At 40.0% G+C, this 26,541-nt stretch overlaps 2 protein-coding genes across 2 annotated transcripts; both read right to left on the reverse strand.

Moving 5' to 3' along the window:
* Nucleotides 1-4,374: 4,374 nt before the first annotated feature.
* On the reverse strand, nt 4,375-9,427 carry selenot1a (selenoprotein T, 1a). Its single transcript, XM_079215684.1, has 6 exons — nt 9,283-9,427; nt 8,350-8,460; nt 5,888-6,014; nt 5,282-5,369; nt 4,993-5,159; nt 4,375-4,880 (listed from the first exon to the last, which is right to left on the reverse strand). Exons 1-5 carry the CDS (start codon nt 9,420-9,422, stop codon nt 5,035-5,037), a joined length of 591 nt encoding a protein of 196 aa, XP_079071810.1. The 5' UTR covers nt 9,423-9,427; the 3' UTR covers nt 4,375-4,880; nt 4,993-5,034.
* A 1,042-nt stretch (nt 9,428-10,469) lies between these two features.
* kif2c (kinesin family member 2C) lies at nt 10,470-17,238 on the reverse strand (the record flags this gene model as incomplete). Its single annotated transcript, XM_079237271.1, has 21 exons — nt 10,470-10,944; nt 11,298-11,391; nt 11,513-11,590; nt 11,674-11,752; nt 11,863-11,930; nt 12,114-12,224; nt 12,450-12,663; nt 12,781-12,923; nt 13,014-13,105; nt 13,366-13,429; nt 13,539-13,629; nt 13,890-14,052; nt 14,200-14,254; nt 14,348-14,443; nt 14,578-14,684; nt 14,959-15,078; nt 15,440-15,580; nt 16,115-16,163; nt 16,494-16,595; nt 16,981-17,075; nt 17,178-17,238. 21 exons carry the CDS (start codon nt 17,236-17,238, stop codon nt 10,898-10,900), a joined length of 2,070 nt encoding a protein of 689 aa, XP_079093397.1. The 3' UTR covers nt 10,470-10,897.
* Between the last annotated feature and the right edge of the window lie 9,303 nt (nt 17,239-26,541).

The following is a 26,541-nucleotide window of genomic DNA, read 5'->3' on the forward strand; positions in this document are numbered from 1 at the left end:
CCAGCAAGTGTAAACCATTCAGGTGAGTGCCTAACCTTGTGTCTACTTAGTGTATTGGTTTTGGTTGGTGTGCTATTTTTGATGTAATGACTCAGATGAAGATTACATTTGCAACTCAAATTGAGATCTAAAGTCAATATTTTGGAACTCTCAAGTAGATACATTTAAAAGGTGTATTGTTATATTGTTTTAAGTTGCATTAGGAGGAATGTAGACAGTAGAAACAACAATAAGAAATGTGTATAGTAGAGTATAATGTGGTTAAGACTCTGAGATATTTGACATGTGATTGCTTCATCATCTATTTACTGTATATATTCATTTCAGCCGTAGAGAAACCTAAACACAAGCAGTGAATGCTGATATTCTCTTCCTGAGACAAAAACGCTCCACCTCAGTAAGAAGAACAGACAAAAAGATGAGCTCCAGCTCTTCATGTAAGTCTGCTTCAAGCGCAATAAAAATAAAATTATTAGAAAAAGACTGGAAAGGAAAATCTTTAACTTCCTATCCTTTTCAGGACAGTGTTTTCTTCTCTTAGTATAGGATGATCTAACGATGCAACAATAACTCTTGTTCTACCATTAGATGCTGGTGCTACATTAAAACATGATCTCAGTGAGCCACCATCTGTCCTGGACCACGTAAGACAGATCAAGTAGTGGACAATTCACAAATCTATTTTCCTTTTCAGCTCAGATCTTTTTTGTTTTAATACATATCTCATGTTTAAATTAATTAATTTGATTTGTGTTTTTCCCTGGGTTTGGTAAGAGGACACCAGAGTCTCTAACTGACACCTATTGTATCAGAGCAGCAGGAGTTCTGAGGTACAATCGGGAGTCTGACAACCACAGGATGAACTTAACAACCATTTTTCCAGCGGTATACAAAGATCACATTTATACTGACTGTTTTAAAATCCCATTGACAGCAATATGCCTTTATGTTACTGATTAGTGACACTTTAATACTGTGTGGTCCAGTCCCAGGCCCTGACGGGATACCCAGTGAAATGTGAGTACTGTGGAGAAGAGGCCCAGCCTTCCCTGGATCTAACATGGGCACGAGGGTCTGAGGTGAGGAAGAAAGTGCAGATACGAAAACAAATAACCCAAATACACATGACGCACTGCACTGCTGACCTCCTTGCATCCTATTTTGTGTTCATCATAGACGATGCTACTCTTCTGCTGTGCCCAGCGGCGGCGGCTGTGTATGATTCTGGTGAAGCAGAGACGTGTGGTCGAGGAGAGATGTGCCCTGGTTGCTGGTACTCTAACATCACCGAGAGACAAGCCAGACAAAGAGACAGACAAGCTTCTCTTCAAAGCCAAGGAGATGGAGGATCACAACAAGTTGGTCATGGAGTTAACGAGGAGAATTAGGTACACACAGAAACAAAAATACAATGATATTCTTGATAAATACAACTTTACAGCAGTAAAGTCAAGAGCAATATTATCTGTTTTCTTTATTAGAAAAACATCAGACTTGATCAGAATGCCTATCGCAGAAGCCCGTGAGTGAGCGACCTCCACATTGACAGCTTTAAATCTGTTCAGTCATGATAAACAAACTCGAACTGGCACACGGTTTTGCGAATGGTATCTGTGTGATTTGAAATAGCTCTGCGGGACTGATACAATTTTTGTTGCGCTATTCTTTAGCTGACTCAACATCCAACAGCTACCGGCTGTCTTGTGCTCCATTGAATGGATGCTGGACAGTATATCCTTGTAGCGCCACTGAGGAGCAGTTGAAAATGAAAGAGGAAGAGGATAAGAGGTCGTTGCCTTTTTGTGACCACAAGACACTTTCGTTCGGCATATGTCACCATCAGGTACCCACAGATCACTGTCATGTCGTCTTTTATGAAAGTCTAAGAATACCTTACTTTAAAGGGCCAGTGTGTAGGATTTACTAGCATCTAGCAATGTGGTTGCAGATTGCAATGATTGCTCACTCCTCCCTTTTTAAGACCAAATACAGACGGCTGCTGGTGTTACCACAGTTTCGCACTTGGCGGTTCACATTACCGCAGTTTGTTTGATTTGTCCGTTCTGGGCTACTGTAGAAACATGGCGGTGCAACATGGCGGATTCCAGGAAGAGGGCCCGCTCCCTATGTAGATTTATGAAGGTATCATTATATGGTAATGAAAACCTTCTTAGTATCAGGTGATTATACACATAGACAATAGATCTCCTGAAATCTTGCAGACTCACCCTTGAAATAAAATATGAACATATAATCATCATATCTTTGACTAGGAGTCTACAAATGTGTATTAATCTATGCACACAAATACACTGGATAAAACCATACAATAGTGTTTTTCTTATTGTAAATAGGATAAATATTTAGGATTAGAAACATTTATGGTTGTCGAAGGGTTACTCCCGAAAAATCGGAGGAGCAGAAACCAACAAACTGTTTCCTCCTGATTGTTAGGCCCTAGATCAGGCATCCTACATTTTCCATGTGCAGTAGCTTCTTTTGTTAGTCTCACTGTGCATGCGTTACGCCCACATTTTGTAATGGAGGCTTTCTGTTATGAATTTGTGGTCAACATTAGCATTTTCAGACTTTGTTTAACCTTATGTGTTCACAGCACGGGGCGGAGCTCCTACAGAAGTATTATTCCAATGGCGTGACATTTCTTACTGTGTTCCCCGATGGCTCTGCCCAGGTCTTGTATCCACTCACAATGTAATGTTTGTAGATTTGTATCATGTTATTATCTTTTCCGTGACTAGGCATTTGTTCGACTGTATGTCCAATGCAACCTGTACTCTACAGTGGGCGTTCCCATCCTTATCGTCATGTCACAGCTATCCCTCAGGTCTCTTGGCTCTCGTGGTCGTGGTCACAGAGAAAAATGGAAGAGTCTGCATAGTGTACGATGACAGCGAAGCCTCCGATCAACCAATGAGAGCCCTGTTCCAGTCTGATGGCAGGGCGACATGTTATCACAGCAATAGAAACATATGGTACAAAGAAAAGTCCTTATATCATTTATTTATTTTAAATGTTTAGAATTTGTGTGATATTGGTAATAACATTAATTAGTTTATCTTTAGGTAAATATAAATAAGGAAAACTGTTTCTATACTAACGGGGGTATCTAATGTATGGTTTAAAAATAACCTATATGTGATGATTGCATGCATGCGTTTACGTTGCAGGCTGACCTTAAACTGTTCTGGCGGTCAGTGTTTGAATGAGGGGGGGGCCAGGATTCGGCGGTGGAGATGGAGCAGCCTGGGCGTCACTCCCACTCCCACATACCCCGTCTTCCTGTCCCTCAATGAAACTGTTGGGGTCCGAGTCCTCGGGAAGGAACAGGTGTTTGTCTCCTTCCTAGCAAGAGGTCAACAGGCAAAGTTTAGCGTGGGTTCGTGCTGCGCTCAGGTGAAGCACCGTTTGCTTTTTCTAACCAATTTTGTTTTCTGTCTACATGTCCATCTTGCAGCATGAAAACATGTTTTCTCCCCTCCAGCATGAATGTAAAACAGTTGGGGCTGCATCAGGAGCAGCAGTGTTGAAGGATGACCTGTTTGTGAAGGTAGCCAGGATTAGGATCCGCCTGGTCATTCAGCACCTCCACCAGTACCTGATGACGCCATCATGTGCCCGGCTGCCGAAGACCAAACAAGCTGCTCACCTCCGTGTAGTCGCCCAACAGCTTCTGGAAGTCAGTGCTGATGTGATGATGGGCGAGAATGAAAGAACCTTCATCCATAGATGCCTTCAGAGTAGTCTTTGATGTACCAGTAAAAAAGTATCCAAAAATAACAACTAATAAGTTTCTATTTTTTCACCAAATGTCTCAATAGTGAATCAGGGTTATTTACTAAGAATGGTCTCAAAGATTATCTTTGTGCCAACAATTAAAAGCTGTATCAAAATAAAGTTGTAATTTATCCCCTGCATTTTCTTCAGTTACTCCTCAAAACTCACAATAAAAGGATGCGATGGTCAGGAATATCCACAAAATTCAACAAGTGTGCATGGCACTGTTACGTCACGGTGCATTAGTCGTACATTGTAGTCCTACTTAATCGGGTTTTGTGTCTTCTAAACAAATCAGTGTAGCTTCTCTGGTCATCCTAATAGCATTAGATTGGGCAGATGGCTGAAAGATGTGCACCGACTCAAATAGGCCATCTGCTTTACGAAAAAATAAGCATCTCCGAGCCAGTCAGACTCCCTACTTTTCATGACTCGAACCTTGATTGCAGTCACATTATCCACCATCTATTCGCTTCATCTCTTGAAAGTAAGATGACCCTTCAGCGCTAACAGGATACCATTTGTAACACCCAATTGCACTAAATCAGTCAGTAAACCTCAACACCACAGCCTCACAACTCAATAGTTACAATATGTTTTTATTAATCTTCTCAGCTTCCTTCAAGTTATGCAAATATAAAAACAATTATTCAGAAATCAAATCAAGACAGTCACCAATGTTATTTTCACGACAGTGAAGACAGATTGGAAGTGTTGAATTTCTCTACATGACTAAGCTACGTTCAGAACAATAAATTTAAGATTCTACGTGTGGCTCAGTGGTATAACTTAATTTTATTAAATTCACATCGATCAATTAAAAGTTAAAGACTATAAGTATCAATTTGAAATCTCTCTTTATGCACATTTGATGAAATCTGCAGTAGTATGAATAGTACAAGAAATAGACAAAAGAATGGCCGGCACTGTTGCCATGGATCCCACTCTGGCGTCAGGGGCGGGACGTCTCCAAGGGGCGTGGTGAAGATTGATGGGGCATCCAGTCTATGCTAGCAGTCTTCCTGCCTTCAGCGCAGACCTTCATAAACATCCCTTCACAGCCCAGTGAGAAACCCACCTCAGACCTGGATAGGAAGAGAGGGAAAGCAGATCACATTTTTTTTTAATTTTTTTTTTTTTATAAATGAGCCAATGAGTCTCACAAGTAAGGAAAACAAAAGACTCTCCTGTACTTACATGGAGGGGTTTATAGCTCCAGCCAGGACATGACGAGTAGGGTTAGGAGTGGAGGTGTGTTCCTGTGTTCATGTGAACGTTCATCTTCATCTCGTTGTCCAGGATTTGCACAAGCTGCTGCATGGAGGGCAGGTGACCTGACTCTAGCTTTGACCACACTGGCACATCTATGGAAAAAAACAATACTCACTTCACTGTAGTTCACCACAAAAATAAACACTATAATGTTAAAGAATAAACCTGAAGCATTAGGTTCAGTCAATAAGTTGGTGCTGTGAATCATACTCACCATTTAATGTTATCTCAAAAGCTCCTGTAGACATACACTGGTTTTCAATCATATTGCTGAGGAAGAACACCATCATGCAGGCATATATCTGAAATAAGCAGAAAAGTTTAATTAAAAAAAACCTCTCCAGTCTGCACAAACAATTGTTTTTTGTTATATGCAAGGCACACAGTTTACCATCAAATTTAAATTATATATTTGTTGTATCTTTATGAAGTAATGCAACTGTAAATTTAGCGCAAGATTGTTTTATTTGCAAATATTTGATGTTAGCAGTCATTCATCCTCTGAGTCTTTGGCACGTCTTTAACCCTGGGGATAACAGATCCAAGCAAAACACAATTTAACAACTCGCCTGAATGGGCTCACACAATCCCATGGGGTTGAGTCGTACTTGGCAGTGTGAGTGTACACAACTATATTACAACAGTCAAACTAAACCCCATGTCTATATTCAATGCATGCATCTGTGTGATATCTGTGGTATTAACCTGCAAAAACAAATGCTCAGCTGAATCATACCGACTCCCTCCTCGTGCTCACTGCAGCACATGAGAATTACAGCGCTAACTCTCCCAATAGGATCCGACCTTTAATGAACCTTACCTTATTTCCCTGGCCCCACTCCCAAATGCCTGGGGCTTGCATACCAACGAGGGCAAATGGGTCCTTGCCAATAATAATCAGCCCAAGCACCAGCAGTTTGAACACCGACAGGAAGGAAGCAAAATGTCTAAGGAAATAAAACAAGAAACTGTCGTTTAATATAATTCTTAAACATAAAGGATTTATAGAACAATTATCCAGATAGATGAGTATTTACTTGAGGTTAAAAATATAGAAAGATATATAGGACACCAAGATATACACAGTATACATATAATAGATCATCTTGACACAAGTGTAACCATATTAGTTGAACACTTTGCTAAGAGAGAAGGGCAAGGCCTGTATTTATACAAATAAAGCTCCTTTGTGTAGAACACACACAAGAACATAGAGTCAACCGTGTAGCAATTGCTTCCTGTCATACAAATAATTACTATCCATTTCAAAAGTGATTAATGTGTTATGGTATACATTTCCACTGCAGAATCTTAAACTAGGATACGGCTTTAACACCATCCCACCCATCAACCTGCAACACAGTGCCTGCAGCCTGTTTACTGCATTTAAACATGTGTAACTAGTTGAACTACATCAGTGGACGCAGACTTATTCTTCCACTGACTAAACCAGTCTTAAGAATTTGAAATGCAGGTTGTGATAGTCTCCTTTCTTTAATGGAGCCAATCTCTGGTGTATTCATTAAGAGTTCAACTGATGAGGACCCAAGGGTATCAGTGATGCCATGCCTTTAACTACAACACCTGGGACAAGTGCACAAAACAGTCTCACATTGAGACTCAGGCACACATCCAAATAAAGCCATTGATGCCCACTACTTTATTACATGAATGCTGATTTCAGAGTCAAAATTCTAGTCTGTATCCAAAACAGAAATAGTTCCTGGACAATTATGAAATGAGGGGAAGAATACATTGCAGCGAAAAGTTAAATAGGAATATTAGTCCTAGGACTGCAACTAACGATTATTTTAATATTCGATTGATTATTTTCTTCGATTAATCGGATAAAAAAAAGCAAAAAAGCATTAATTTCCAACCCTTTATTCATAAACAGAAGTGACAGTGCAAATTCACAGTGCAAAACATGTTTAGAAAGCATAAACAGGTTGCTCCTTGAACATCGCTGAGCTGTTAATTAAAAAAAACATTTTTAAATGGACTAACACTAAAAACATACACATGTATGCTTTACATCTGCCAAATGTGAGCCCTTTTTACTGTAATTGATCTCCTTGGAGCACAGGCTGCTTTAGCATACCCTGCCTTATCAATATGTATGAAACACTGGGACAGTGGGAAGCTGTGCTGCTCCTCTCACGTCCGTTTTAACCGAAACTGCCAGGCCCAGCTCCACTTCATCTCAGCCCTGCATCAAGCTGCGCTGCATATATAGAGCGTCATCTTCCTTAAACTATTTCATTCTGGGTCTCTTACGACCACGAAATGACGTTGTTGGCTAAGCCCAACTACGCGGTTTGATTCATTCTACTTACGAGTAAAAAATCAACCTGCAGCCAGATCCGCCGGTGTGCCGGTTTAACGTTAACGAGTGACAGCGTGAACTGAACCAGTCTAATCTCTAATCTCAGACACGCTGGCGGCCACTTGCTCTGCTCTTTTTTTTTTCCCCCTCTCTCCGCGACTTTTTGACTGCCGTAATAATTGCGCGACACAACCAATCGATAATGATATTCGTTTCCAACACTTTTGCTAATCGATTTTTATCGATTCATTGTTGCAGCCCTAGCTGTAACTAATTATGAAAATTATTAACAGTTAATTTGCCAACTTCGTCCTCAAATAATCATTGGTCTATAAAATATCAGATAATTGTAAAGTGATACAGCAGTGGGATCATGTAACAGTTTGTTACAACTCAAAGCATTCCTGACAAAGCTCGGTCGAAAATAGTTTAAGAGGTGCGCTGATTCTACGGAGTAATTATTTTGGAGTATTCAGTTTACATTATTGAGCTGTATTGTACTGAAAGTGCGGAGGCATTTCCAACATTATAACCTTTATGACCCCTAGATTAAAATCTGAAAAACATTCGGTAGCTCTTAAAACAGCTACAGCACAGTATGCACATACATATCTTACAGTTAAAATAGTAAGTAATTCAAAACTTAAAAGAATGGCACTAAATGTTGAGGGACATACTAAATTTAACACAAAACAATACCATTGATTAGTTACTGATTATTATCATCATAATAATAATAATAATAATAATACATACATACAATTACATTATACACCTATATTCAATCATTTTAAGGGCCAGTAGCTCTGTCTACGTCTGTAAAATTACCAAAGACCACTCCATGGTCAGATAAACCTTCCACAGCTAATCCCAGGCAGCTTTCAGGTTGCTTTAATAGAGCTAGATGCAAATCTACTTGTAGCAAGACAGACAGACAGACAGACAATCTCTCTTACCGATACAGGGCCACGGGAAGATAATTTTCCCCTTCAATTCGGATGTCTGGGTACCGCTGGTACAAGGCCTGCGTGTACTCCTCAAACACCCGCTTGTACCCTCAGGAAATGCTGTGAGAAGACAGACACGCTGTTAGAAAGACATACACAGTGTATAGTTGCAACATAACACAGGAACAAAAGGCAGCCACAACAATACAGTACTCAAGGGTAGATTATGAATTTAGCCTTGAGATCAGGCACATGTGAATCCCTCCTTTAACTGTTAGACTGTAAAGGTTGGAGTAAAGTGTTAGTGGTGACGTTAGCGTGACATTCCAGCGAGCCCACTTTAAATGCCACACTTTATACCTTTACTCCAATGCTACATGTCCCTGTTCGTGGGCTACGTTTACACTCCCTTGCACACATCTTCTTAAAACCACGTGACAACGGTATTTGCGTAACGTTAGACGTTAACGACGAACACGTATCGTTGTTAATGTTTGATGAGTTAGTATGTGAGGATAGCTTCAACGTAACTTGTCAGCACGGTCTAGACAATTTCAGACAGACCGATCAATTTACCGGAATTTTGAATAACGCCACAAAATAGACAAAATACCCGTTGAACTGACGTAGTCGGGTCAACGTTAACTCTCCTCTCTGACAGCGGAAGCGGGGCCACGCTTTCGACAAAATGTTCACGAGAAACGGGCAAAGAAAATAACAAAATACATCATGAACTTCGATAACATTTATTATTCATTTTGAACAGCTGTTTGGCTGACTAATGCCAAATATCGCTAAGTAGAAACGTTAGTTCTCCTGTCATATGCTGTAATAAACTAAGCTACCGCTGTTAGTTCGCTAGCTTTCGGCCTACGGTGTTAGCCGGGGAGCTGAGCTATTTAGCTTGCAATGACTCGCCAATAAATCCGCCTATTTGCTTACCAAATTTGGAACTTGAGAAGGGGTCCCGTAGCAAATTGCATCTTCATCTTCTTCACGCCGCTGCCGTCACCAGACGTGGCGCAGCACAGCGAGAAAAGCCCCAAGACGAGGAGCGAAAACCGTAACGACTTCATAGCCATCAGTCCCTGGGTTTGTTTCCTCACTTGTCAGATGGAGGGGAAGCTTAATCTGTTCGGTTACTGGTTGGTCCCTCCTCTTCCTCTTGCTATAATCTAACGGGGACCAGGCTTTAGCGCCACCTGCTGCTCAGGCTGTCTCATGTCCGAAAGTGTGTACTGAATATTATTGATATTATTATCAGTTTAGGCCACTTCTTCTCCCTTTTGTTTTTAATTCATATGTATGAACGTGAGGTAGCGTTATTATAAATCCTTTAAAAAAAACTAAGACACATTCAAAAATGAATGTTCAGTAGTGGAGTAAAATAATACAGCCTACTAGTAGCCCAAAACGTTTGGTGTTGAAAAGCATTTCAAATATGTGCATAACCTGAATGTATAATTTCCCAAACCTGTGCAACTGGACGACAACATCGCAGCTTACTCCATATAACACATTTAGTTGCAAATGTATTCTGTATCTGACAATTTGAACCCATTAATATTTATATTATAAACTTGGATACGTTTTTAAACTATTTAGTGAACCCTCTGGTTAACTGAACAATTAGTTATCTCTCTAATAATATATTGTATTTTAATTCAAGTTTCTTATCATATTTTCAGACCAAACTCTGGATTTAAATATATTTTAAGTACTCAGATCACTAAAAAAAAAAACTTCACTAAAAGTATCAATAAAACATGTACTTTAATAAAAAAGGTGGTGGTAGTAAAACATACTTAAAGTACCAAAAGTAAAAGTATTAAATAATGAGTTGAAATATTATTGGATTATAAGAAACTATGCATAATCACAATCTATACAAGTAAAAATGTGTTTCTGAAATATAGGCAAAAAACATAAAGTGCAAGCATCTCAAAAGCATACTTAATTACATTTCACCAATAGTTGTCACGATACACCCCCCCCCCCCCCTCCCCTTCCAAAAAAAACAAATGTCTGCTGCTGCTTCCTTAGCATCAAACTCAGATAATCCAGTAGTGTCTGCTACATGCGACAAAATACACGAGTGGCTCTTCACAAGACGTAAAACATCAATGAGATAGTGTCAAAATACAAAACATTTATTTATTTAAAAACAGTCATTGACAAATCTCAGATCATACAGTATTAATAAACTACCATTACTAATTGACAGTTTATTGAGCAATGTCTGATTAGCACTTGCCATTATTTCCATTTAAAGATAAGATAAAGCAGATGGTGCCTGCAGTTATGTGTGAACTAATACTGTATGATCTGAGATTTGCTTCATTACAAAGTCTTTGATGTGCTTGTTTGACAATATATCAAATATATTTTTCTTTTCCACCACCCACAATGGCAGGCTGATCTCGGGGGGGGGGGGGGGGGGAAGTTTCAATGAATCAAAACAAATTACAAAGTATATATACTTTGATATATAGCACTGTTTACCGGGAATAATGTTTTCAAATATCTGTTTTTAAAAGGAAATTCAGTAGCCTTGTCTTTACATGTGCTCCTGGTCCACAGCAGTCTGCAAGGCCAGTACCATGTCTGTGGATGGCAGATAAAACAGAACAAATAAAAGGTAAAGCACATTTATCCAGGCAGACGTCAGTCCTTTATGTTTGGCAGTTTTATCCTGGCACATTGTAACATTTGATCTAGTCAGCACAAGGTTTCTTCTGTGGTTCTCCCTTGTCAGTTTGCAGTAATCACACATTTGCTGTATGAACCATTTGAAGACTACATAGCCTCCTGCTGGTCAAATAACCAGGTGGCTGGTTATAGTCAACCTATTTCTTGGTTGAATTTCAGGTTTTTACAACAAAACAGCAGTCCAAAGAGGTTCAATTTAATTTACGAACAAAAAAACACTACAAGACCAAATTGTGGTTTGTACAAACCCAATAAATTCTTTGCGTTAGCCACCAGATGAGGAAGTCCAGCCTCAATATTGTAAGAGATTTCCCCCATTGCACTGAAGACTTCATTGGTCCTCTGAGAAACAAAAGTGACACAAGTTTAAGGATTTACAGAGCCAATAAAAAAACAACAAAAAACACAGGCATCGTCACATATCTTGTATGCTGTAATGAAGAGCCGACTTAATAAACTCTACCTGGGACTGTTCATAAACTTTCACCCTCATCTCTGCTACTTTGGATAGGACATCAAGTACTGTGGCACCGTCAGATTCCTATATTACATAACATTTTAGCAAATTATGCAAACAACATAAAACATTAATTAGGATTTTGGACAGATTGTGTTCAAACAGACCTCCTCTGTGGAGCTATTCATGGACTCTTGTGCCGTAGCTGCTACAGTAGCCGTGGTATTTCCCTTGAGTTCCTTCACTCTGTCAGACGACGGGAAACAGTTTTATTGTTTTATTTGAGTAAGTTGGTGGCGAGGGGGAAGAATAAAAATACTTGGAATGATATTAAACTTCATAAACCAAGTTTGTACCTGTCAGCATAACGTAGCGTGTTCACTGTGTATTCACACGATGCCATGCCTGGAGACACCATAGCAATCTATGGAATAGGAGCAGGGAAAATACAGTACGTGTTCATATGTTCTGTACTAAAACACACACATATTCATTCATATAAATTCACACCATGCTTGTTTGATGTGCATCGGCCACGAAAATCTAAATCAGACCACAACACACCATATGCCAAACAGAGTAAGCCAAGTTTGGAGTTTTAACGCACCATGCAGGTCCTGGACTTTTCACCTATGAAGGAGTCCCTGAGGACTTTGGTCAAAGTGGACATCCGGAAAGGAATGTGATCGCTGTTCATCCCCAGTGAACGGATACACTCCTACAGGACACAAGAGTGGACACATGGGAATGTTAAGTGGGATTTTCAAAATCTTTTTAGTTCTGAGAATGTCAAGCATTTGCAGTATTTTATTTTTCTCTACGGGCTCAATTTGCAAGGGCCAGGTTACTTTATATGCAGCATAGCTGAGGTGCGAGAGGATTTTTTTAAATCCAAATATCATTGATTTGGTGTGTGCACACCTCCACGGCTTCCTTAGTTTACCTTGAGAGCCAGCAGGCTGCGGTTGATCTCGGAAGTCTCCACTAAAGTGCTGCGGTCATTACTACTGACGTTGGTGCCGCGCTCATTGCCAGCCAAATCAATTAGGGAAAATTTCCCATGCAGCGTGGTGGCACGGTCGTTGCGCCGCAGGACAATCTGAAGAATGGCATGAGAGCGGGATGAGTTGGCGTTGGCAGAGGACTGGCCTGATGTTCTGGAGAAAGAAAAAAAATATATATAGGACAGAAGGAAAGGGAAAGCAGCAAAGTTGATGTCAAATTTTGTTGTTGTTTGTAAACCATTGAATGGGTGTTGACCATTACATGGGTACCTGCATGCACTACCCAGCTGGATCATCTTGATGACCTCCTCTGCTTTGGACACATAGACCTCCTCCAGGCCCACAACCTGAACCTGCTGTCGGTCATCCTCCAGAACACGGAGCTTGGTCTTCTCATTCAGCAGGTCATACACCTAAATAAACAATAAAAAGTATATTTCACTTTTTTTTTTACTTCAGATATCATACAAATTATTTAATTGGTGAAGGGAGGTCTTTCTTACTTTTCCATTGTAAATCTCGAAGAAGCTGACATAAGCAGAGAGGTCCAGGTGGGCATACCTCCCGTGGTTCAGATGGGTGAAAACATCCTGGGCTAGAAGAGAAAGACGCAAACATTATTTAAAAGTGACGTTCCAATGGAAGTGGTCAATTGGGACAATCTTGAATGTACTGTAGTTTAAAGAATGACGCAATGGAGCTGCAATAGGACTCAGTCATATCCTGAGTTAATTTAAATAAATAAATACAAATTATGCAGATTATGTTAATTATCTTGTTATGACAACCCAGATTAAGTAATTCCTTCTCAGTGATGTGCATGTAGAGCCATTGGATGGATGGTTGTGGTCCTACCTGCCAAGGCGTAGATTCCTTTAGTGCAGTTTTGCTTCTTCCCCATGAAATCACCTCCCATGGTCTTGGGTGACAATATGCCCCCCCCCCCAAAAAAAAAAACGAAAATAAAATACAAGACTATAAAGATATACTGCTTCAAGACAACATTATAGAAAAAAGCAGAGGCTTACATGAGTCTTCCCACTCCCAGTCTGGCCATAGGCGAAACATGTTGCCATGCCACCTTCAAAAATGGACTGCACCAAAGGTTTGGCTGTGAAGCTAAAGAAGTAGAAATATAAGCATTTGCATAAATTGTTCTCTTTATAAATGACAATAATGGGATGTTTTGAAAAGTCTCAACGTTTTGATACATTTTCATCAACATTACTGAAGTGATACTCTAGTAGTTAACGCTACTATCTACACATCAAGTTATTTGCAGCTTCTGGTTGAACAACTGCCCTCTTATTTAGGAAACCTGCAATCAGATCTACCTTGTTGCTAAATAATAAAAAAAAAAAGGTAACATGAGGTCATACTTGTAGACCAGATCGTTGGTGGCGGTCTCATTAAAGGAGAAGTCAAAGTGGAAGATGTGGTTGTCCAAGTACTTGGTGAGGTCCACCTTCTGTTTCGGCTCATGGACAAACAGAGCACCGTTCCCAGGTATAGACACCACATCCATCTCCTTTTTAATAATCTCTGGCATACACAAGAACGTCAAAGTCAGTATTTAAAAATAAAAAAAGAATAAGCATATGATGGCAAGAATTTTTGTAGTTTCCTTATTAATTACTTTATAGTCAGATGGTAATGAACACAGGACGTTAGAAACCAATCCCAATATACCTTGCTTGTTCAGGGGCCGCTTGCGGACGCACACGCAGATCCTTTGAGGTTTAACCTGTAAAAACACAACATGTGCTATAAGTATGGCCATAATGGCACACCAGCATACAGCGTCATAAGGACCCTATGTTATAGAGTTCAAACTTACATGGTTGGTCGTTGAAAAGGGGGTTATCTCCAAAGTCTCTCGGAACTCTTCGATCATGTCGTAGAACCTTTGGTTTGGTCGGGAAGCCTCCCCAAACTCATAGGAAATTAAAGGGTAAATGTAAATAACATGCGAGTGGCGTCTTCTGGTGTCAAACGTTTATAGCAAGTTAGATTTTTCCAAATAAAATAAAAAACTATTTAATTAATGAGTTTAACAAATAATCTCACCTTTCCCTTCTTGACCGGTATGTCGAGGGGCTTTACGACAGAAGACAATCTTTTGCTGCCTTTGTTTAGCTCTTGGAGAGCCACCGATTTTCTTCTTCCTAAAGTGCCTAGAGATGATAACACCGAATGCCCTCACATCTCATTGTCATCGCACAATATGCAACAAACCTAATCACATAATGAGTACGTGCCTCAGATCATGCACTACCTGTTCTCATAGAACATTGTCTGACAAATAGTTTTGTCTTGAATAAAACAAACAGGAGTGCACTTGTGACGTTAATGTGTCGAGATTTCTTTCTTTGTGGTGGGGATACGTCTATAGATGCAAGTGATCGGGCGAATACCTGATATTGTTCTGATGTGAAATGTGTTACTGACCTTTCGCTGCAAATGGAGCCAGTCTCTCAGGGTCCTCGTCTTCTTTTATTGCCTGACGGGCTAAACTCAGCGACTGTGATGGCTTAGCCGCATTTTTTTTACGCTGCTGTTTAGGAACCACTAGATATGGAAAAAGAGTGCACTTGTGTTTAACATCATGACATTTTGAAAATTACTGAACAAAGAAAGCACTAAAAGATTTAGTTTTAGATGGAAAATACCTGAGAAATCCACATCTACATTAAATCTTATACCATAATTGTTTTGCGCCTTGAGATTTCTCTGCATTTTAAAGTTGGCTATATAAATGAAATGTATCATCATTAGTACATATTGTAATATTACCAATAATCTGTGTCATGTGTGCAAAATATACTATATGGGGAGGTCTCACAATTACCGTTCACGGAGAAGAACTGTACGGCGTAGTTAAATAAAACAAATATGTTTGTGAGTTTCATTTCAGAAGATCACTACCAACCAGAGTTTGTCAGGACAACTGAAGAGGGGAAATCAGAGCCGCCCGTCTCCAAGTTTGCCAAAAAAGACTCAGCGGTCGGGACTGGTGCTAGAACAGGAGGCGGAGCCTGGAACATACATGTCTGCCTGGTCTGAGTCCGAACTGAAAGTAAGACAAATTCAGTCAAACGGCTGCAGTATGAGTGTCAGTGACTTCAATAAGCATTGATAGTGTTTTCTGGAGTTAAATGTAACCCAAACCCTGGTACAATGGAGGGAAAAACTGTGCATTGTCGAGTCTCCAAATCAAAAGTGACTACAGAACAAATTTGCCATTCAAATGTGAAGCAAGAGCCAACAGAAACCCATAGTGAGATAAGTGATCCATGAGTGATTTGTTTATTTCCATCCCTCTGTGGCTAATCATCAAGTAAAGTTGATTATTCTTTTTGAATTCTCCTTGGCCAGAGCAGAGGTACACTCCAAGAATTATGATTTTTGTTTGCACTCGCACCCTAAATGTTATTAACATGCGACTCATTTTCTTAAGTGAGAGGAACGTGCATGCCATAGCGACCTGTATCCTCGGCTTGGGTGACTGCTTGAGCAGAACCTTTGGAATGAAACAAGCCGTTAGGAGCCAAACTACAGGACATGCAAAGTTAAAAAACTAAAGTTGTACAATAAGTTTACATACAGGAGGCAGGGGCAGGAATCCTGGATGAGCGCAGTCGACCCTCATACTTCTACAGAAGAAACAGAGGGAAGGAGGGAGAGAGAGAGAGAGAGAGAGAGAATTGCATCAGTTATTTAGATGCTTTACAATAACGACCCCTTTTCATTGAGGACGAGTGTTTAATCCATGGTTCCTAATTGAAAGAAATGAGAAAATTCCAATTCAACTAGACATGTCATTTATTGAGTGTAGTATTGTTGGAGGAGAGCTCAGATATGATTATTGGACAACTGTGATCTTAAACTTCTGAAAGTGTAAATGTTCCAGTTCTTAGAAATATGGTCCAATCTGTTGCCATTGACAGCAAGCAGCTCTCGGCCTTTGGCTAAGCAACGCTTACCTTGTCTGGAGCAGGAAGGGGTGGGTCTGCAATGTGGTTGGCACTGGTCTTTATATAGTGCAGAAGCTCTGGATTGAGTGTGCATAACTCATTCACGTCAACCTAAAACATCACAAAAAAAACGCATTTTAACTTTTAGGATTAGATTAAAGGTCAACGTTTAAAAACAATAACAGAAACAGCTGTTTCACATAGCTTGTCCCCTATATAAAAAAGCTGTAACCTCCCTGCTCAGCATTGTTATGAACTACTGTATGATCATTGACTTAAGTATTCTTGACCTTGTGGTAAAACATGTGTCTGGTTCACATATTGGTGTTGTCAACAACTACTAGATACAACTTATCCTGACCATTGAAAGTCATGTGAAAACCATATACTGACTTTCTCTCAGCAGCTCTTCAAGTGATCGACTTCCAGTGTCCCTTCATATCATCAATAATGTAACAAATGTCTTTTCTGCGTTCATGGACTGAATGTTACTGACCTCCTTGCCTCTGCAGACAGTTCCCTCAATCCACTCAACCATTAACGTGGACTTCAAGGTGTCCATTGTCTTCACCGTTGCCATATGGACTCGACCTGGTTTCACGTGTCACATTAACAAACCGCAAGTCAACGACATGCTAATAAACGACATGCAGCGTAAGAATATCGAGAGTAAAGTCGTGAAGGAAAACTCACCGTCACTGCGACTGATTTTCACAGCGGCCCCAATAAGTTGTGGGTAAAGGTTGGTCTCCATTTTCAGTCTGTATCTGTGCTGTAACGGAGAAATCTAGCTAGCGTTAAATCCAGGTAACGTTTAAGTTCGCGTTAACATTTTGGAAAACGAGCTCGGTTAACTCGCGCTATCTAACTAGCAAGTATGTTTTAGTCGCTATGAAACTATGTTCTACTTATGTCGATATATGTACAAAAAAAATAATCGAACCGTTATAACACTACACGTTTTTAATTGTTTGTTCGTTTAATCTTTTTCACGTAAAAAAACAACACACTTACCTAGCGCCAAAGTTTGAAATGAGTGGCACTTCCGGGTACTGAAGGATCTGATTGGTCCCAGACGCGACTTATCCTGGACGGTTTTCTTCTTCGCTGGCTTAAAAAAGAAAATCTAAATCCAATTTGGCGCTATACTGCCCCGACGTGGATCAGTAACGGACGACTTCTGTAGGTTTTGTGATGTAACCTTTATTGCAATTTGCAAATAAGCCATTCCGTTTTATATTACAGTTCTAGGTATTTAGAAAATACTTTATATACAGTTGTAAGTATTTAGAAAAGCGCTATTTAAAATGTAAGTTTATTATTATATAACCAGTCCATCTGAAATTATTTTGAGAAAGCTGTCACAAAGCTATACATTTTGTGATTGTGCAACACAAGGGGGTAGACTTCAGAAATATATGTGTTTTTACTTTACTAAACTAGTTTGACGTCTTGGTCACCACAAGTCATGTATATGCAAAGACTGATTATCAGCACATAATAATGTATAGGCTACTGGCCACCATATGGAGTGATTTGATTTCTTACAACATTAAACTTTGTCTTACAGCTGTTATATTTTCATATTTAAGATCCAGGAGTAACAGTAATGATACCAAGGACATAATCTACTCATGTATTTGCGTGCAAGTAAACCGTAAGCTAATTTAAATATGCTTTGTGGAAAATCATTTTCAGAAAATAATGCCTGTTTGCTAAATGCCTCTGGAGGCCCTAAACTGTGATTTACAAAATATGGTTGTATTCACTTTCAGATCAGGCCAATATAGCATATGCAACAAAAACAACACAATTAACAAAGTAAGAACAACATTACAAACTGATCATATGGTAGTGGCAATTTCCCCAGTAGTACATTGGCATTTTACATTTACTTAAAAATGCCACTGTTCAAGGAGGTGTTGTGGTCACCGAAGGCTAAACATGTCGTCCCCTTCCCTTCTGTAAACAACATGAGCCTCAACCAAACGTGTCAAATCAAATATTGATAGAGTTTGTCTTGCATCACAAGGACTTTTTCTCATCCATTACATCATTAGCAAACATAATTTGTCATAGTGTGTACTCTTGCTACTGCACTGCTTTCTCTGTTTAAGGTGCCATTTCTAAATATTTAGCAGTTGGCATTTGCAAAAGAAGGAAGCACACACAATGTAGAAGCCTCGATACATTTTCCCAACACTGAAAAAAAAACGCACTGCTGACAAATGTTGGGTGATATATACGTGAGACAATATAAATGTGTGATACTGATATTTGATACTGACACGGCATCAAGTGATCAGACCACAGTTGCGCCCAGATTCTGTTGCTCGCTGATGGATTGCATTTCATCCATGTGACCACATGGAATCCTGTGTTTGTCCACATGCTCCCTTCTCTTCCAACGCCCATTGCAAACCAGGCAAAACAGTTCAGTCCCCCATGACATCAACAATCAGGGACAGCTGACCCATAATGCAGTTTAGACTTGCCTTCAGCGTGGGAGACTTCCCATTTTTCCTCTTTTCTTTTTGCCCTCCCCCAGCCTTCCCACTCCTCTGTGCTCACACCCTCTCAGCCTCCAAACCTCCTAACTATACACAAGCTGAACTTATGTATACACATTCCCCCGCAAGCGAACGCTGACACATGACAAATCAAAGGTCTAATAAACAGCTTGTGCTGAACAGTCCCTCTCCCCCCCACCACCACCACCACCAAAGGATGAAAAATAAACAAATCCCTGTTGGTTTGGCCCAGCCAGGCCATTTGGTAGGTCTGTCTGTCGATGACTGGGTGGCCCAGGGTTGCTCGGTGTGAGGCCTGGGATGGAGCCACAACTGTTTCCTGTGAGCAGCCCAACCCCCAGAGCTTCTCCTCAACTGGCTTAGTGGGTGGTATTCCCCTCCTCCTTCTTTTCCTCACATCCCCCATACTCCTACACCCTCCTCTCTTCCCTCCTTCAAACCCTCCTCTCCCTTTCAATACTCTCTACTCCGAGAGCTCCTCCCCCGTTTCTTCCTCCCCTCCAGTCAGTCCATCCATTCTCACAGCTCCAGTCCTTGGCTAAACACTTCCTCAGTGGCCTTGAGAGGATGGAGTTGGCTAAACAACTTCTTTTTTTATTTATTTCCATGTGCCACATTTGAAAATAAGTTTCTCGTCTCTGTATTTACTTTAACCTGTCTGAGTGATTTTTGTTTCTCATGTGTCAGCTCTATAATGACATCAATGGTAAACAATGCCATATGGGCACATGAGCTCATTATACATTCATTGTTTACTTGTTTTTTTTTGGTCTGATCACATCCAGAAACAACATTTGATCATTACAAATCATTTTGTTTATTATTATTGTACTATGTTGTCTCAGGTGTTCTCAAAGTAACTTATATCCTTAATCAGGCCTTTAATATATATTTTTTCTCTCTTTGAAACCATAGGCAAGAACATCTAGCAGTAAACTCAGACTTCCTGTTTTACATTACAGGCTATAAAGAGGGAGATTAAACAGCTGTTGTTGTATAAATGTTATGATACTTTGAACTCATATGGTAATTGAATGTATGTATTTACTCCTTTATCTTTATTAGTTTCAAGTTAATCCTTTGAGTGTTTCCAGGCGTGTGTCTGTCTCTGGAAAGTCTGTATCACATTTGAGTCTTCTGGTGGTCTTATCACACAATATCAAGTGACATACATTATGGTGATCTCAGCTATGCAACAATGCACATATGTGTGCTACAGCTAGCATTCAACAACAGCTGTAGTTTTGTGTGCATTCATTGAGTATTTTGGAATCTCACTCAGCCACCCAGAATCATTAATTTCCTTTGATCCATGCACTGGATGAAAATATATTGCTAAACCTTTCCCTCAGATAAACTCTGTTCCACAATGCTTTACTCGTGGTAATAAGGATTCAATGTTTCCCTGGGAAGAAGTTCTTCTTAAACGGCAGTCTCCCTGGTCTCTTGTCCCCACCGTGTCATGTGGATGTCGCAGTCATGGAAAAACAGCAGCACAATTTTGAGGTGCTTGTTTCTCAGACTGGAGGTTCGGTAGTTGTGGTGGTTGATTTGAAGAAGGAGGCTTCTTGTATCTGTTGGCCCTGAGTCTGTTTAACTGCTCCCCTTTTTCCATCCCTCCACAAGCATATTTTCTCAGTGTATAGAAAAATTGGCAGTTCAAGGCTCTGTTCCCCTATACAGACTAAATAAACACATATGCATGAGCACACTTACAAACCACCCAGGAAGGCTGACAGACTCGGAGAGGAGCAGTGAGAGGAACCAAGAAAAAAAGAAAAGAATAAAGACGAGTATTGAACTACTGGTTCTTCTATTCTCCTGTCACGATTATGTAATCATTTGGCAAACATAGCAATTAATATCCATAGGTCTCTTTACGTCTTTAGAATGGCTTTCATATTTGGGATCTCAAAAAGGCTTAGTTTTGGTCCAGCATTAGTCATTTTGGCTCATGCACTATAGATTTTGATTTTTGCAGCCAATATCCCCAGTGGTGCTGGAATACAGACCAAATATGGTATGGGAAGATTAAAGCAGGAAGACATATGTTGTTAAGCTTGAACATATTGGTAACCATGTACTGATTTAATCATTCACTTTCTATAAAGATCATATTCAACCGAATAGTTTGCCTCTTAATAAAGGGCCACCCATCTGACATCTCTGTAATATTGGGATGTATATGTTGCATTATGCAACATGACCAGCAGAGAGCAATATAGCTACAAACAGAAAGAGCAACATACAGGCAGTAACAGCTAAATCTGGGCTTGGAAATAAAAGCACTAACTGGGCCAATCTTAAAAGAAAAACTTTTCTATGTGTACTTTTCTATAGTGTCAGACAATGATGGTTTGGCATGATTAATTGTTTCATAAGTGAACTTAGTGTGCGTCCAACATAGCTACAGCAAGGGTTTCAAACATCTCCAGCCAAAGATCCAAACTGAGTAAATACTGAGAGAGTCTGGAACATTCACTCATTAAAGCATATTAGTATTCTTGGCATGTGGGGATCCACTGAAACATGCCAGTGACCCATTTTGGTTCCCGGCCCATCGTTTAAGAAAAGCTGCCATAGACTAAGCTCACTTTTCAAACACATCATTTCAAGCAGTGCAATGGTTCAGTAAGCTGTGCCACACAGACCAGGCCCCAGTTTGCCCAGCTGGCAAACTGTATTTGTTTCTCCAACTATAATTTTGTTTATTTATTTGGTCTCTACCGTAAAGAGTGGTGTTGGTAGTGCACAAAGAGGCAGTTCCACTACACAAATGTCTGTCCACAGGTTGGTTACTTCTACACTACAACATTACTAATAGTGATCAATTGAAACTGTGTCATACCAAAATATACTTGATTGATGAGATAAATATAATAATTTTTGTGAATGCAGAGCAGTGTTTCTGATAATAGCCTGCCCATTTAAACGTTTCTTTAAACAAAATGAAGGTTTGATGCATTGCATATTATATGTATAAAATATGTATACAATTTAAAATAAACCAATGAATCAACGCCTGTGAAATCAAGCAACACCTGCCATGTGACTAATCGTTCTCTTTGGCCTCCATGTTCATTTATAATACAAGCACCAAATCCATTCTTGGTCTCAGCTGACCACTTTAAAATAAAATACATATCATCTTTTTTTGTAGTTTAACATGTTCTTTGATTACAGACAATAATTCATTGTGCTTTATCTCTGCCCGCTGTTGGTCAGCACATGTTGCAGACGTTGGAGGACACAATACTTCAGCGTTGTGTATATCCACTGCAAGAGCTGCAGTCACCATAAACCATACACATATCCAATAAAAAGCAATATGTGCACGAGTACCAGTATTTTTCTATAACTAAGTACAAAGTTGGCACCAATGATATTGATATTTAAAGTGATATAATGTATTCAGTAAATAATTGAACATTATTTGGACGTTTTTAGGCCATTTTGGGACATTAAGGTATTGTGGGCTACAGTATTAAATGCCATTTGTGTTATTGCTTTACAGCCACACACACATGGTCAGGAACAGAGTGCAGCTCTTGGTTTATCTGTTCCTCCATTTGGTTGGTAACTAGTCCACAGGGCCCATCTGTCACTCACAATTTCCCTGTTGGTCTTCATCAGTTTTCCATTTCAAACCATAGAGTGCAGTAAAGGCTACCTCACTGCAAAGTGAGAAAAATAATGTTTTCGTGTTAAAACTTAATTTAAACCTTTCCATTGAAACATTAGTTACACAATAAAATACACCTGAAACAAAGTTTCATCCATGACTGTGAAATTATATGTCATGGTACATTATCCTGAATTCAATCAGTTTCTTCAAATGAACCATACAGATTGAGATATTGCAGGCCTGCATGCAACCTCTTTGAGGGAACACCAATCGAAACCACAAACCATGAATAGCACAGAAATGTGTCAGTGTGCTTTTTAGATTCATCCTTAAAAGTCACCAATGTTTCTTTTTTATTTTTTACGAGGCTAACCAGAAAAGTCATATGTTTGCTTGCATAGTGCAGGGTGCAACATGTGGACTCCAAAGTTCTCAAAGAAAACTACACTTATACCCAGAGTTTAACAGCCTTCTCTTACCACAAGAATTACATTTCCATCGTATCAAGACACTGCTGTCCCAAAAGCTTTATACTCCTATTTTAAGAGATAAATGCCAAATGAGCCTGCGCACCAGGATAATATAAGTATTAACATAAGCTTTGGGTCTCCTCTCGATAAAGATTGCGAACCCCTGACTCATTTAGCTTGGAAATAATGTTCCTGCATTGATGATTTGTGAAATAAAACCATTTCAGCTTTTATGGGAAAACTGCTCTGGCTCATAATAAGTAATGTGCTGTCTGTTAAGAAAAGCAGCGACAGGCTTCAGTTTGAGACAAATGGGGTGATTAGTAGTTAGCGTGACCAAGAAAGCTGAATTGGCCTCGAAAAAAACAGAAATAGAGAGTTAAACTTTACAAACAAAAATCTTAGAAATAAATAAACCACAGCGCTGGCCACACTGCGAGGTCGGAAGTGTGGGTAAAAAACACCACAGCAAACTTTGGTTCATCATCAAAGCTGTCACCATCATTAAAAAACAAAAGATTGTAAATAGTAATCTTGCACATAAATCCTCTTAAAGCTCTTGGTGACCCAAATAATTGTAGTGTTGTGTATCAAGGTAGCGTACATACATCGATGCATTGCTTCTGCAAAGTAGAATGGTTTATTGAATGACCTCACTTCCCTGTATCATTTCCAAATTTACAATTCATCCAAACATTACCAGTGCCACTGTCAAATACTCTTGTTTGTGATCATTTCTGGGAGCTTGACTTTGTTAAGTGGACCTGAGCTGGTGGTACTTAACCCTGACTCTAATCAGCTACACTGCAGCGTTAGGTTTATTGTTAGCGCTCCCTGAAAGTGTTAAAGCCATTGTTTGCCTTTTCCATTGCATCGACAATCATTTGGCTGAGCCTGTGACAAGCCGTATTGAAAAACCACACATGCATGGTGTCAATTATAGTTTATCTTCTGGTTTGCCTAACTTGCTTCAGAGTAAGGCTTTGCCTTATTGCTCCCCAGCCTGCCCCAGTCCTCCTCCTCCTCCTCCTCTCCTCTTCACCACATGAAATAGCTGTCTGTGCCAGCCTAGCGCTGAGCCTTCATTAGCTTTTACTACCCCACTTGGATGTGTTTAGCTTTGCTCTCTTTCTTTGCCTCTGACTGTGTGTGTGTGTCTCACCCTCTGTATGTGTCTGTGTCTGCATATGTTTAATTACCAACCCCAGCCCTCCCTTTGGAGAACCCCTCAATGCCATGCCACCATATCATTACACTGTGGCTACAATTTAAACTTCAGTCACACTCACACACACACACACACACACACACACACACACACACACACACACACACACACACACACACACACACACACACACACACACACACACCAACATACCCTGGCTGGCCTGCAAATTGTAAAGAGGAGACAGTGGGGTACTGTAGAGAGCTGCTTTAGCTCCTTTATTCTCCCCTAAAATGGAGTTCTCAAATGGAAACACACACAAAGAGAGTGATGGGGAGAAAGAGGGAGAACATGAAAAACACCACAAGAAAATGCAATGCCACAGAGCGCCACAGCACAACGCAACACAATGTGTCCACAACTACGTCTGGTGTTCAAACTGTTATTGTTTGAACTAAACAAACCACTTATAAACACAAGGCCTCTGCCTTACGAGGCTCATATTTAGGCCCTTCTGTAAACAGCTAAGCACAGAATGAATCAATTAAAAGGGCATTACGCTGGTTCCTGTTTATTTAAAACATGTTTACACTATATAGGCCCTCCCGCCCGTGTGCGTGATTGCCTGGAACTTTGTATTCCTCCACCTCCTCCTCCTCCTGCCACCCCTCAATAGGCCCGGTCACGGCCAAGGTATAACAAACACACACACACACACACACACACACACACACACACACACACACACACACACACACACACACACACACACACACACACACACACACACACACACACACACACAGGGCATAGATTACAAACACATTTGTTATGTTGAAGAGCGTTTGCAATAAATATTGATCTCGTTCTTCCTGTTTCTGCGAGAGATGATTAGAAGAACTCAGTCGGAGCTGCAATCTGGTGCAGAAACACATATAAATACAGGCAGCAGCAGAGGAGCTCAACTCTCAAAGGTAATTTCCATTTTAGAGAACTGGCCAGGGGTAGAAGGACGACTGATCATTTACTGAAGTAAAAGTATATCGCAGGGCAGAAATGATCCGCTCCAAGTAAAAGTCCAGCATTTTAAATGTTACTTAAGTAAGTTGTATTATAATTGTTGATGCATTCATTTATGTACATTGCTTTAACATTGCAGTTTCCTAATCTAGGCCTGAATACTGCTGGGTCAATTCCACCAAGGGATCAATACAGTCTTAGAGTAATCTATAATAATACATCACAATTTATTTGTAGATTATATTTAGTATTCTTGATACGAATCGGTAAATAAATGTAGTGGAGATAAAAAAGTAGAACCGTTAGCTCGTAAATGTACTTGAGTAGAAGTATAATGTATAATATAATATAATAAATGTTCTATATAAAACCTACCTTGCCTTTAATCGTTTCATTTTGAGGAAGTGAAGACATTCTCTTTCAAAGTGAGGAGGGAAAATAATTCAAGTGCCAAGAAACTTGGCAATGGGGTCATTTGATGGGTTTGAAAGACGATTAAAATTCCAGAAATGGTTTGAGTTTCAAACTAGGGACCAATTTCAGGATTATTGTGCCTTTAATCTTCAAATCCTTCAAGAACTCGTCAGCAGACATATCCCAGTTCATTCGCAGTGTTGCTTCTCAAACACACTCATAAATATTGTTTTTAAATATGTATCACTGTGAAAGAGTTATTCTATTGAATTAAAGCATTGCTCTGGATTAGGAGAGAAACAATCCCCGTTCCCTGGATTTGTGTGGTATGTCACCCTGAAGTCTGCTTTCTCACTGGCTTTACAGCTAATTCCCCCATTCTTCTCTGCTGCGCTTAGTGCAAAAGTACAAACACATACACCACCCCCTGCTTCACACAGACACGCATGCCAGTGCATGTTTTTGCACACACACACGCACGCACACACACTGACGCACTTTTCTTAACTAATCAGCGCTATTGAATTCCAGCAACAATGGGTGCTCATCCTCGGGCCACCCAGGCAGTGCACACACTCACACACACATATGCATACACACTAACACCAGCATCACCAGATCACAAGTTCAGTCTTTTGTTCCTTCATTGTGTTTTCCTTCCTTCCATTGATCTCACCTTCACACACAGGTCAGGAGTTGGCACTGGGAGTTTGTGTTAACTGGACTATCAGCTGCTATCTGGGTCCACACACTGCACTCACACACAGGCGGGAGGGAGCTCCATAAACCCCAGTTACATCCACTGCTCTCGCATTACTGAGTAGAAGCA

This window comes from Taurulus bubalis (genome assembly GCF_910589615.1).
Source record: "Taurulus bubalis genome assembly, chromosome: 1".
NCBI lineage: Eukaryota > Metazoa > Chordata > Actinopteri > Perciformes > Cottidae > Taurulus > Taurulus bubalis.